The sequence below is a fragment of the Eubalaena glacialis genome, chromosome 3 (genome assembly GCF_028564815.1).
Source record: "Eubalaena glacialis isolate mEubGla1 chromosome 3, mEubGla1.1.hap2.+ XY, whole genome shotgun sequence".
In the NCBI taxonomy this organism is placed as follows: domain Eukaryota; kingdom Metazoa; phylum Chordata; class Mammalia; order Artiodactyla; family Balaenidae; genus Eubalaena; species Eubalaena glacialis.
Genome location: NC_083718.1, coordinates 160240718 through 160254928, shown reverse-complemented (window position 1 = coordinate 160254928; position 14211 = coordinate 160240718). Strand labels below are relative to the sequence as shown.

At 47.1% G+C, this 14211-nt stretch overlaps 1 protein-coding gene across 1 annotated transcript; it reads left to right on the top strand.

The window, feature by feature from the left end:
- The first annotated feature begins 354 nt into the window (after window positions 1-354).
- On the top strand, window positions 355-13657 carry TMEM269 (transmembrane protein 269). The gene is made up of 8 exons (XM_061184010.1): window positions 355-607; window positions 717-826; window positions 2084-2192; window positions 5059-5197; window positions 8869-8966; window positions 9661-9804; window positions 10449-10649; window positions 12954-13657. Exons 1-8 carry the CDS (start codon window positions 355-357, stop codon window positions 13088-13090), a joined length of 1191 nt encoding a protein of 396 aa, XP_061039993.1. The 3' UTR covers window positions 13091-13657.
- The last annotated feature ends 554 nt before the right edge of the window (window positions 13658-14211 follow it).

The following is a 14211-nucleotide window of genomic DNA, read 5'->3' as shown; positions in this document are numbered from 1 at the left end:
CATATTCATCCAGTTGCTGAACCTAAACACCTCAGAGAGGCTCTTACCTCCTCCCTCTCACTCCTCTCCCACACTCTTGACATTCCATCTCACAGTGGCTCCTGGTCCGACTACTTCTCATTCGTTTCTGCTGCTGTCCAACAGGATGTCTTTGCTCCAGCCCCCCTCAGCTCATGCAGTGTTACACAGCCTTCCTCCACACTGGCTGCCAGGATAATCTTTCTAAGCCAACCTGACCATGTCACTTCCCTACTTAAAATTTCCTATTTTCAGGACTGAGTGTCAACTACTCAGCTTGTCATTGATCCAACAAGTATGGGGGCTGGGGAATGTACTTTATGCCTAAGCGTTCTTATGGGCACAAAGATACAGCAGTGCACCAAGCACAGCAAAAGCCCTGCCCACACGGAGGGGGCTTACAGCCTAGGGGCCCTTCACAGTCTGGACCCCAGCATCCCTTTACAGCCTTATCTCCCCGCAGCTCCCTACCAGCCCACCTCCCACACGCCGGGCACTCTGGTCTCTTCGCCTGCCAAGCCTGTCCACGCTCCCCATGTTAGACTAGTCCCCGCCTCTCAGATCCCTCCATTCCCCCTGCCGCGCCGCTGCAAGACCTAGGGCTCCCCGGCAAACTGAGGCCCCTCTTCCTGCCAGCTAAAGCCGCGTGGCCCCTCCCTTGCCTCTCGGGGATTGTGAGCTAACAGCCGGGGGGTGAGATGCTTGGGACGGCGCGGCTCCCCCTCTCCTGGGCTGGCCCCTCTCCACCGCCCAGGAAGCGGGGAAGGAGTGCGGGCGCCCACCCCATCTAAGAATGTCTGGTCCCCAGGTAAGCAGCCGCAGCGTGGCACGCGCCTACCCCAGGGTGCTGTCGGCGACCACGGCCCTGGGGGAAAGGAGCTGTCCCGAAGCGCGGGCGCCCAGCCCCGGCTCCGTCTCTTCCATCTTTTCGCCTGGGCGTCGTCGCCGTCGCTGTCGTCCAGGACCGACGCGGTAGAGCGGGCAGGGAAGGGGCGAGGAGGGGAGCGCCGGTGTCTCCAGCTCGGACAGACCGGCGTCGGGAGGAGGCCGGCTCCCTGTTGGGCTGCTGGCCTCTAGGGTGGCGGGATGGAGTGAGGGTGGCGGGATGGAGTGAGGGTGGCGAGATGGAGTGGGGGCGGCCAGTGGGGGCGGCCAGTGGGGGGCGGGGCGTTTCTAACCCGAGGGGCTGTGCGCGTGGCTCACCGCCCGCGGGGGGGCGCGCTGCCTGGGGCCTTCTCGCTCCAACGCTGCGCGGGTTTCCAGGCAAGGCACCGACTTCGCCACGCCTTGCCTCTCCTGAGGAATCGCCGAGTCCCACGCAACTCTCCCCTCTTCTTCCGCTAGCAGCCCCAGCGTCGGACATTTCTGCTCGCTCACTTCGTACTCCTCACTCACCAGTCTCATGGCTGGTTTCCTTTTCTTCAGCCTCTCCCCTCGAGACCACCCTCCATCCCCAACCCACATCTGATCAAGACTCCCCCTTACCAAATAAACATCACTGCCCGTCCACAGCGGCAAGGCAAGGTCACAGCAGCTATCACAACTGTGGCCTCCCTGCCGGCTTTGCCTCCCGGCAGCCCTGTCTCCCTGGGACGCAGCCTCCCCATTGGGCTTGCGCCCTTGCAATTTCCTTTGCCAGGAAGCACCCCCCTTTGTTTATGCCCAGAGACCCTCCGTAAATATCACATTGGCCAAGCCCTCCCCTGCCCCCACCCCAGACTTAGTCTTCCCTGGACACCCTCAGCAACCGGACAACCCCTTGTCCAACAAGAGCTGCCACACTGCCGTCACCGTCCCTACACACATCTGCCTCCTCTACCAGACTCCCAGCCTCCTGAGGGTGCCCAGAACACACAGGCCTGGCGCACAGCAGGCATGGGCAAATAAAGATCATAAACGTTGGGTAAATGCTGGGTGTGCTGAGGGGCTGGATTGTTCACTTGAGAAGGCTTCTCACAGGACAACTAGACAGGCTTTGAGTGATTCCGTGCAGGGAGAGGATCTCGGGCAAGCACCAGAGTGCTCTATTAATTTAACAATATCATTGAACAACTTCTATTGTCAGGCCTCATGCCGGGCACAGGGGACCTCGGTCGGCACTCAAGTTCCTTCCCCTGTAGTAGAGAGGGAAGACCACGTAGGTGGTGCCAATACAGAGTGCCAAGTGTCACACGGCGAGCACAAGGAGATGTGGCAGTGCAGAGGAGGAGCACCTCAAGACTTGAGGGGGTGTCAGGCTTCCCAAAGAGGCCCACCACCCAACCCAAGACCAGAGGGGGGCAGAGAAGGGGTCAAGGGGCAATGGAGAGAGGAGGCTGAGAGTCGAGCAGGGCTTCATCACGAAGGGCTTGCAAACCACATGAAGGAGCTGAGGGTGTTGGGGAGCCACTGATGGCTTCCGAGGAGCCGGGGAGTGACGTGAGCCAGTCTTGCAGGCCACTGCTGGGCAAGGCCTCAGCTCTGACCCCCTCCTCTGAGACGCCTCCTCTGAGCCCCCTGACAGGCGGGGCCTCTCTTCTGTGCTCCCTCAGCAGCCTTGTCACCTCTTCTCTCCTGTGCAGGGTTGAATGCCTCTGCCAGACTGAGCTTTTTGAGAGATGAGACCAGGTCTTAATCTTCTCTGTCCCAAGACCAAATGTTTGCTGAATGAATGGATTTTTCCTTTTTCTCTAAATTCCAACAGCTCTTACTCTCAGCTCCACATCCTTCCATACCTGGGGCCTGTGCTGCAAATGGCTTTTAATTGGGAAAGAGGAGGCCCAGTTCCAATCCCGGCTCCACAATTTGCTGGAACAAGTTGCTTAACTGTTCTGAAACCTCAGTTTCCCCATTGTTAACATGAGTTACCACCATGAACTGTCTATAAGCCTCCACAGGCATGCATGAGTCTTGTTGTCCTGAACAGACTGTAAATTCCATGGTCCAGGCAGGGACCGAGGGCTTTCCCCAGCACCTTTCTCAGTCTGGCTTACCACGATACTACGGTCAGTCCTGTTGGTTGGTAGACAGCAGAGTACACGGGAAAGAACACTTACGGTGAAGTTGGAAGTCTTGTTCTGCCACTTCCAGTGTGACCTTGAACAAGGTTCTTCCCCTCTCTGAGTCTTCTTTGCCTTACCTGGCAGACCTCACAGGGCCATTGGAAACCATAGTGGTGAAAGTGCTTTGTGAATGAAAGAGATACTATAGTAGACAATTAATTGCACATTAATTAAAAAAAACCAAACCGTGTAGTAGTATAGATGAGGTGTGTCTCGTACTTGGTGGACATACCCCAGGTATCTGCTGACTGCCTCTGAGATGCTGGGATGCTGCTCTTCCAGGTGCAGACTAGGCTGGAACAGAGGTGCTTGGTCTTGCTCGGGTCAGCCCTGAGACTCAAGACAGACCAGGAGGGAAGGGTTGATAGGGAGGGAGCAGGCATCCAATCCTTTGCCCCCCTCCCATCCCAGATTTCTCGGACTAGCATTGCTTCCTGTCTTAGGTTTTGAGGGGACCTGGCATGACAAGGGCTCAGGAGTCCCAGTGGCTTTGGCATTGTAGCTACTGATACCCCTTGGTGAATGAAACTGGCCTATGGGAGCAGTTAGCTCCACCGTGCTGCCTGATAAACTCCCAGCCCCAAATTCCAAGTCTGGCCCCCTCTCAACCTCTGACTTACTGGTGGCAGTATTTATGGGAAAGGACCATGATTTGTCTTAGCTCTTGCCCAGACCAGAAGGGCCTGGGGCTGTACAGAGGGGCTGTATGGAGGCAGAGTCTCAGCTTCCTCACCTCGAAAATGAGTGGGGATTAAATGAGAAAACACCTTGGAACTTGTATATCTTACTCACATGCAGGATTGCTATTTGTGGGTAGTGTGTTTACAACCAGTGGGGCCTCCCTGTTTCAGAGAGCGCTGGGGCTCTTTCTCCAAAAGAAAGTTTCACAGACAGTTTATGTGTAAGGAGTGCACATGTTTGGTCTTAGAGCGAAAACGGACACAGAGGGACTGTGAAAATGGCCAGGGCCAGCTGATTCCCTGCTGCTGAGACAGGCTGAGGTGAGGGAGGAGGCCCGGGCAGGGAGGCCGTAGCTGCCCAGCCAGACTGGCCATCTGGGCTCCCTCAGTGCCCGCTACCCCACAGACCTCCTCCTGCTGAGATTATGCCCCCGGTAAGAAGCACCAGATTTAGAATCAAACAGGAGGGATTGATTCTACTCACCTAATGTGTGACTTTGAGCAAGTACCTCCATTTCTCAGGACCTCAGTTCCCTCATTCATGAAACGGGGAGAATTATAGCACCATCTCCTAAGGTTGTCAGGATCAGAAGAGAGAACGTGGTGAAAGTGCCATGTGAACTATTTAGTGCTGTCCACATTCATTTTCTGTTGCTCATCTCTTCCCCTGTTGACACTTGGGGCACCTCAGCCACAGCCCTGTCCTTCCGAGGGAGTGAGCGTGGCCTCCGGGACAAAGGAACCTGAGTCTGCAGCGGGCTCTTTGTGCTTCCTTCCCGTTAGGTGGCCTCTCTCCCCCAGGCCACTCCTGGGGGTGAGGGGGTTACCCCTTCCCAGTGTTTTTGTTCCTGTGGGGCTTACTCCAAAGTATTAAAAGTAGCTTTATAATTAAAAAAAGAAAAAAAAAAGGAGGGCTCATTTATGATAAAGGTCTCTATGACAAGGGCTTATCTCTCAGATGGGGGAAGGGCGCATACCCCTTGGACCCTGGGCCATGGGAGTGCCAGGAGGGTCAGCGTATGGGCTAGAGGGAGGTCTGTGCTGTAGGGCAAGGGGTGTAGTCAGAGAGGGGTGGAAGCTATGGTTGTGCTGGTTCACTCACTTTGCTATTGAACTTCCCCAAGCACTCATCTTCAGCACCTTTGTCTTATCTCCTGGGTCTCCTCCATCTACCTGCAGTCTCCCTGATTCCAGCCAGTGAAACCACGTTGGGAGGGAGCAGCTCTGGGCTGAGGTCTAGGGGAACAGGAGCTACTGGGTCGCTGGGAGCCTCTTTTGGGACTCTTGACAACCCCTTGTCCCTCTCCCCTGGGCCCCAGGTCAGCACACCAGTTTCTTCCTGACCAAAGAGCAGAGCCACGCCCAGATGAATGAATTTTCCTGGAAGGATGTTGCCAGTGCCTTGTCCCTGGCCAACATGATCCTGGGGCTCTTCTCCATCTTCTGCAGCTTCTGCAAGTAGGTCTGGGGCCCAGCAAGCTCTTAGCCAAGAGCTGGAGCCAATGGCATGAGGGAAGGAGTGGGGAGTCTAGAGAGCCAAGCTCCAAGGCGTACAGACCAACTGGGGGCAGGAGAAAGTGCAGTATGTTGGGAGTCAAGGGGTCAAGATCCTAGCCTCAGTTCTACCACCAGCCTGATATGCGACCTTAGCTAGGTCATATCCTGAGCCTCAGTTTCTCCATCTTTAAAACAAGCAGCTCACACTATGATCTCTATAGTTCCTTCCAGCTATGGCAATCTAGAATGGTTTCTATGAGAAAATCAAGAGATTTTGAGATTTCTGTTCTGGTAGCCTTTGCACAATCCTTGGGTAGGCAGGCTACCATTAAATTTTTTTGATTCTTAAATTAGAGCATATGATCTGGCAGAATATTTGAAATTAGCACTGTTCTGGAAACTCTGAGATATGTATATGGGCCCCCCAAAAAGTTGTAGGCAAATTATGTTTCTACAAATTGAATCATATTTCAGTGGCTTTGGGAAATCAGCTCTTTAAAGATAAGTCCTTTATAATGCAAATAACATCCTCCTAATCTGTTTGATTCTTTATAACCATGAGCAAGTGACTTCTCTGGATCTGTTTCTCAACCATAAAATAAGAGGATTTTACCTGATGATGTTTAAGTTCCCTTCCAGTTTGAAAATTATATGATTCTCTAAGTCTGGGTTTTTGGGGTCTCATAAAGTGGGGTATACCTGCAGCAGAAAATCACTGTCTTCTTAGTTCAACCTAATCTTCTGGGAGTGTAATTTTTATGCCATGATGGTGGGCCCAATTCCCTTTAGACACATAGGTATGGGTCTAAACAAAGGAAATACTAAGGTTGTTTGGGGACAGCTGACGTCTGGGGTCAGGCTCTCTGTTTGCTTCTGCTGGGCCCCCCAAGCATTGCAGTCAGGGTGTCGACTTGCGTATGGCCTCCTAGGGCAGTTTGGTCTGAGATTGTGGTAGCTGATTTCAGAGGAGTCTGGGAGCATATGCTGGAAAGAAACAGAGAATCCTTGAATGTAGGGTCTGAAAGACATCATTCAGAGCATCAAAATACATGAGACAAAAACTGATATAACTACAAGCAGAAACCGATGACTCTATTATCATAGCTGGATATTTCTATACCTCTTTATCAGTAATTGATAGATCCAGCAGGCAGAAAATCAGTAAGGATATAGTTGAATTGAACAGCACCGTCAATCCACTGGATCCAACTGATATTTATAGAATACTTCATCCAACAATAGCAGAATACACATTCTTCTCAAGCTCACCAAGATAGACCACATTCTGGTCTGTAAGACATACCTTAACAAATTAAAAAAAATAGAAATCATACGAAGTATGCTCTCAGGCCATATGGAGTTAAACTAGAAATTAATAACAAAAAGATAACTAGAAAATTCTGAAATACATGAAGGTTAAACAACTTCTAAATAATACATAGATAAAAAAAGGAGTCTCAAGAGAAATTTTAAAAAAATATTTTGAACTAAAAGAAAGTGAAAGTACAACTTATCATAATTTGTGAGATGCAGTGAATGCAGTACTTAAAGGGAAATTCATATCATTGAATGCATATATTAGAAAAGAAATCTGCTCTGTAAAAGACCATGTCAAGAGAACTAGAAGACAAGCCACAGACTGGGAGAAAATATTTGCAAAAGTACATCCGATAAAGAACTACAGTCCAAAATATACAAAGCTTAACACTCATCAATAAGAGAACAACCCAATTAAAAAAAGGGCCAAAGACCTTAACATACACCTCACCAAAGAAGATATCCAGATGGCATTTAAACATATGAAGAGATACTCCACTTCATATATCATCAGGGAAATGCAAATTAAATGACAATGAGATACCACTATACACCTATTAGAAGGACCAGAATCCAGAACACTGATAGCAACAAATGCTGCTGAGGATGTGGAGCAACAAGAACTCTCATTCATTGCTGGTGGGAATGCAAAATGGTACAGCCACTTTGGAAGACAGTTTGGTGGTTTCCTACAAAACTAAACATACTCTTACCATATAATCCAGCAATCACACTCCTTGGTATTTATCCAAATGAATTGAAAACTACGTTCAAAACCTGTACTTGGATGTTTATGATGTTTTATTCATAGTAGCCAAATCTTGGAAGCAACAAAGATGTCCTTCAGTAGATGAATGGATAAATAAATTGTGGTACATCCAGACAATGGAATATCATTCAGTGTTAAAAAGAAATGAGCTATCAAGCCCTAAGAAGACATGGAAGAACATTAAATGCATATTATTAAGTGAAAGAAGCCAATCCAAAAAGGCTACATATTATATGACTCCAACTATATGACATTCTGGAAAAGAAAATATGGAGAAAATATGTGTCCAAAAATATGGAGACAATAAAAAGATCAATAGTTTCCAGAGGGGTTGAGGAGGACATAAATAGGTAGAGCACAGAGGATTTTTAGGACAGTGAAAATGCTCTATATGATATTATAATGATGGATATATATCATTATACTTTTGTCCAAAACCATAGAACGTATAAAACCAAGAGTGAGCCCTAAGGTAAAATATGGACTTTGAGTGACTACAGTGTGTCAGTGTAGGTTCATCCTTGGTATGTACCAAGGCCAGAATGCACCATTCTGGTGAATGATGTTGATAATGGGAGAGGCTATGCATATGTGGGGCTAAGGGGTATATGGGAATCTCTGTATTCCTCTCAATTTTGTTGTAAGCCTAAAACTTCCATAAAAAAATAAAGTCTTAGAAAAAATGGAAAAGAAGGAAGATCTAAAATCAATTATGTAAGCTTCCACCTTAGGAAACTAGAAAAAGAAGAGCAAATTAAATCCGCGGTAAGCAGAAGGAAAGAAATAATAAAAATTAGAGCAGAAATCAATGGAATCGAAAACAAGAAATCAATTTAAAAAAATCAATGAAACCAAAACCTGGTTCTTTGAAAAGATCAATAAAATGGATAAACCTCTAGCCAGGCTAACCAAAAAAAAGACAAGACACAAATTACCAGTGTCGGAAATGAAAGTGGAGGAATCATTACATGGACATTAAAAGCATAGTAAAGGAATATTGTGAACGGCTCTATGCCCACAAACTTGATAGCCTAGATGAAACAGACCAACTCCTTAGAAGATACAAGCTACCAAAACTCACACGAGGAGAAACAGATAATCTAAATAGGCCTATACCTATTAAATAAATCATTTGGTACAAACCACTCATTTTATAGATGGAGGAACAGAGACCTATAGGAAGGAGGAGTGGTTTATCTGAGATGGTTGTAGAGGCTGGACTAAGGCCTAGGACCCCCCTTGCCACTGAATGTGCCTGGAATTTAGAATTGAAAGGGACCTTAGTGATTACCGAGGGGGTTGAGGGCACCCCTTTGACTGTGGGTTGAGAATGAGAGTATGGAAGGGATGTAGATATGTGTGAGGGGGTGTGTGTGTGTGTGTGTGTGTGTGTAAAGCAGCACATATCAGAAAGGATGTGAGTGTGGGGAACACGTAGGGGTGTGTGTATGTGTGCTAGCGTAGGAAGCGTATAGGGGGAGGGGGGTGGAGTCCAGTGGAGACTATGAAAGAGCCGCCCTTTGGGGCCTGCTGGCCTGCATTTTAGGAAGTCCCCCTGTGCCTCCTGGATGCTTTTGGTCAGCTTTCTATTAGACATGGCTATCGGGGCAATGACCAGACACCTCAACATCTGCTCCACATCGGGTGAGTCCAGGCCTCAGACTCATAATCCCTGACCCCAGGAGCACCCATTCGGGTCAGCTCCTCCATCCCCTGAAATACAGCAGGCTTCCTTCAGTCGCCACTCCTGTTCACATCCCTCTGAGTGTAGCAGAAGCAGCCCTTGAACAGGAGTTTGTGAGCCCCACAGTCTAGATCTAGCTCCTCTGCTGGTTCGCTTATTGATCGCTGGCTGTCTTTGTCCTGGCCTTCAGTGGGCTTATCTGTCCCGTCTCCCTCTTCAGGGTGGATCTGGGAGTGGGAGTGGTGGTTGTGGTCATGGGGGAGTGGGGAAGTGAAAAATTACCCCAAGCAGATCTGCTGGTTTAAAATATGACAAGATATTTCCATGCAAGATTTTGCTTGAAAAAACGGGTTCCACAGCTTATCAATTTGTTCCCAATTGTGGTCCAACCCTTGCATGTTAAAGGATGGGAAAACTAAGACCTAGACAGGGAAAGACTTGTCTAAAGCCATGTGGTCAGTTTGAGGCAGAGCCAGAAGGAGATCCTAGTCTTTGATCAACAGACCACCCTGGGGAGCAGCTGTTGCCCTCTGGCCCCTCAGGGACCTGACAAACAGGATCCTGCTTTTCCTCACTCCAGCTCCCCCACTAGAGGGGACTAAAGGTATAAGACATATGAGTGTAAGTTCTTCTAACCTTGGCCTTCTGGAGCAGGAGCCAAGCTGAATGACTTTGCTGTCTTCACCACCTTTGGCCTGGCCTCAGCCCTGCTTCTAGGCATGGATGGGCCTCTGAACGGGTTCCTGGCCATCATCTATGTGTTGGCTATTTCAGTCCGCCTCTGTTTTTATTCAACTGGTGAGTGGAAGCCAGCCTTATGGCTGAGGGTAGGGAACCGTGGAGGGGAGGAGCTGTTGGATGCTGGAAGCGTGAGGTGCAGTAATTGACTCCTTTCCTTCCTTTTATGGAGGCCCCCTTCCTTCCTTCTCCCCTGCTCTAGGCCCACTGGAGACTGCAGGCTGCATTGGCAGAGACCTGTTCTAGGGGGCGGGAACCCTTGGTTCTTGAACCAGCTGTGCCTTTTTCTTGTAGTGTGACCTTTGGATGGAGCACATGAATTCACAGACTCTAGAACTAGAGGTCATACTCCAGTTTCCCATAACAGATGGAGAAACTGAACTCTGGTGAGGGTAATTACCTTGCCTAAGGTCACAACGCAAGGGATTGCAGATGCAGACAGAAAGATCTCAAAGGACCCTTCTACAGAGGCTTCCTAGGGGCCAAGGCATAGGCCTGGTCCTAGCTGCCTGCTTTACCTTGAGGATCCAGTGCAAAACCCACACATCATCTCTAAATAACTAAGTGCTTTATGGCTGGCCACTGCCCTGGGATTAGGGGATTTGGAATGTGGGGCAGGGAAGACCCAAAGAGAGAAGGGCTTCCTCTGGTGGGTGCTTTAGAGCAGTGGGAAGCAGCAAACCCCATCTTTTCTTTCCCTGCAGGCATTCCCTTCACATACAAGGGTCTACCCTGCCCCTATGCTTCCTGTGTTTTGGTCTCCACCTCCCTCCTGACCAAAGGCAACATATTCATTCTCTCTTGCGTGGTCTCACTCATGATACTATTCATGATGGACCAGAGCTACTACCCACATGACGAAATCCTGGAGTCTGAGAACTGGAAAAAAATGGTCTATCTGGGAGGTGAGTGAAAATACTGCTCTTAAATGTCGCTAGTGATCATTTATTATCACTGCTGCTCATTGCCGCCCTGTACCTCGCCCCCCACATTCCCTCTCTGTTTCACCCTGCTTTACTTTTCTCCATAGAATTTATCATCACCTGATGTGTATTTACTTGTTTGTTGTCTATACACACTAAACCTGCCCCCCCCATAGAAGACTCTTTTTTATTTGTGCTATAATTCCTAGTACCTAGGATTGTGCCAATCACATAGTAGATGCTCAATAAATATTTGTTGGATGTCACTAAGTTCAATAGAAATTTAGGGAACACTGACCATATGTCAGGTACTAGGAATCAAATCGGTAAACCAGACAAATACTTCCTGCCTCAGGATTTACAGTCCGATAGGGGAGACAGACACCAAACAAATCATGGCAGAAATAACTAAAAATATATAGTTTTGATGTGTTGTGAAACTATAGGGTGCCCTCAGAGGGCATCAGAGGGTGACCTAATTTAGACTGGAATGCCTTAAGGATGGGAAAGGATCCTTAAGGGGGTGACATTTAAACGAAACCTAGGTGAAAGTGGTCAAAAGGTAAAAACTCCAGTTACAAGATAAGTTCTGGGCATGTAATGTACAGCATGGTGGCTACAGTTAACAATACTGTATTATCTTTTTGAAAGTTGCTAAGAGAGTAGATCTTAAAAGTTCTCATCACAAGGAAAAAATGTGTAACTATGTGAGGTGATGGATATTAAGTAAATTTATTATGGTTATCATGTTGCAATATATACAAGTATCAAATCGTTGTTGTTACACCTTGGACTAATAACAATGCTATATGTCAATGATATCTCAATAAAACTGGAAAAAAATTTAAAATACATGAAAACTGCAAGATGATTGTCCAAGTGGTGGGAAGGATGGTTCAGAAAAGGAAACAATTTTTGAATGCTCTGAGGCAAGAACAGCTGGCTGCATTAGTGCACCAGTGTGGCTGGACTTGCTGAGGGAGGGCTTGTGACAGACTGAGGCCAGCAAATTGAGCAGACTGGGCAGGACTGGGGATTGGATCCTGTAGGCAAATGAGAAGCCTTTGAAGGGATTTCTGAGCCACAGTTTTAAACGATCACTTGGACTGTAATGAAGAGAATAGATTGTAGGAGACTAAGAATGGAAGTAGGAAAACCAGCTTTTTATCAGATGAGAGGTGATGGTTGCGGTGGAGATGAAGAGATTTGGCATAAATGTCAAAGTGACATAGTTAATTCATGTGAATTGCATTTCCATCAAAGTATTACCACAGTCAGGTTGGTAGGGATTTTGGTTGGCATTTGTAATTGAGTTTGACACGGTAACACAGGGACAAAGTTGGTTTGGTCAACTTTGAAGCATGCAAAGCTAAACTCACCTGTCATCTAAACTGGCCCTGTGTGGGGCTAGCTTCTGCTATTAAATCTCACATTGTTACTTGTTCTGCAGACTTCTGCAACAAAGTTAAAGGGGAAGAATAACATCTCACATTTGTAGTACGTCCATAAATTTCTTTCACACATTACCCATTCAATCTCATTATGACAGAGGGTGAGAGGCATTATTATTCCTCTCTTAAGGTAATAAACAGGCTTTAAAAAGTTAGATAACTTGCCCAAGGTCACACAGCTAATAAGTGGCAAAGTATGGACTTTTCTAAATCCAGGTCTTGGGACTCCAAATCCCATGTTCATTCTACTACATCACAGCGGTATCCATTACAGGATCACTCATGCATTTCCATTCCAGAGGAGGCAGGACAACCAACAAATCTGTATTCTGGGGGATAATAACCAACTGTCCTAGGCAGTCAGAATATTAAAAGTGTCAGTGTAGGGAATTGTTTACTATTCAAGTTTCCAGGCCCACCTTGCAAGCAGGCCTTTCTAAGGATAGCAGTCTCAGGCCTGCTATGTAAACTCTTTTCTGCATGCGTATAATATTTTATTGACCCTTATCTCATGTTAAACTTGAAACAATTAGGAATATATTTTTTTCTTTTTTTTTTTCTAACAAGAGATCTGGGCAACTCAAATTTATTCTTGGCTAAGACTGACTTCTGATCTGAATTTGACAAAATGGAGCCTGAGATTGCATTAGATTGTAATTGTCTAGTTACACAGGGACAAACTCTGCAAAGGCAGGGATCATGTGTCATTGGTTTTAGTGTCTTAGGCTCTGTGAGTAAAAACTGAAGGCTGGAAGGATGGGAATGGGAAGTAGAGGGTGGAAAATACACATAAGACAGCTTCATAAAAATTGAATGTTTTCCTTTTTTCTTCCAGGTGTCATCATGGTGTTTTTGTCTCCACTGTCGCTAACTGCTTTTTACTGCCTGATGTGGTCACTCTCCTACATCTTCTTTCCGGATGCTCTGTGGGGCAAGGCAGCGTGTCTTAACCTGCAGCACCGAAGATACTAAACAGCCTTACCCACTCCCGCTGGCCTCTGTGGGGTTTCTGCCAGCATGTTGGGCCAAGCCTCGCCTTACCCTTACTAAATGTTTCCTTGTCCCTATGTTGTGCATGTGCTAGATACATGTTGCCTTGAACCAGAGCAACCCACAGTAGGGCCAGCGGCCTATACGTCTTCCTCTTCACTCAGGGTTCTGAATCTCTTGGGGACAAGAGTTGTTTATGTCATACAGAACAGAATTTTTTCCAAGCTAAATTTGGGCTGGGCTTGAGTTCCATGCCTGTTACCAGCTGGGTGAACTTGTGCACTAAGGTTAGTCCCTTGGAAATGAGTGAAACCCTTCAGAGTTGTTATAGCCTCCACCTTGGTCCTGCCTGAATGTAATTACTCCAGTGGTGAGGTGGGGCTTACTAACGCGTTTCTTAAATTTACAGACTCTGGCTCTGTAGAGCAGAGCTGATAGCAGGACAATCACGTTGCCCAATTTGTGTGTAGGATTTTGTAACTTAAAATTCCATATTTCCACAATCAAAGCTTCTGACTTTTGCTTTGTTTAGAGATTAGACACATTGGCATCTTGAGGGCATCGTCTGGTCTCCGGGATCTCATTATGTGTTCTTTTCCTAAGCTCTAAAATACTAAACTCTAGATATTCAAAGGGCATTTCATATTCTAAAATCCAAATTGAATAGAAATAAAATTGTATGGAGCCCTAAAGTGGCACCTCACAAAGAACTCAGGCCCACTGAAAGCCATGCCCCCGGCACTGCCTCTGGACTTTCCACCTCCAGGTGGTGAACCAGATTATTGGCTAGTTCTGCCCCTTCCTCAACTAGGGCACCAGAGCCCCTTTACCTCGGGTCTAACTTCTTGAAGTTTGGAGAACAAAGTATATGGCAAATATGCATTAAATCTAAAATTAAACGAAAAATAAAAGTCCAATGAAGTCCACATTGCTATGATTTGACTCTAAAGGAACAGACAGCACCCTCCTCTTCTCCACGGCTTTCTGTTTATATCTCTATCATTTGTATTTTTTTCATGGTTAGATGAATATGTCTGTTTCCCACTAGATTTTAAGCTCCTTCAGTTTACATTTTCATATTTCTGCTGCCTACCACAGTGCCC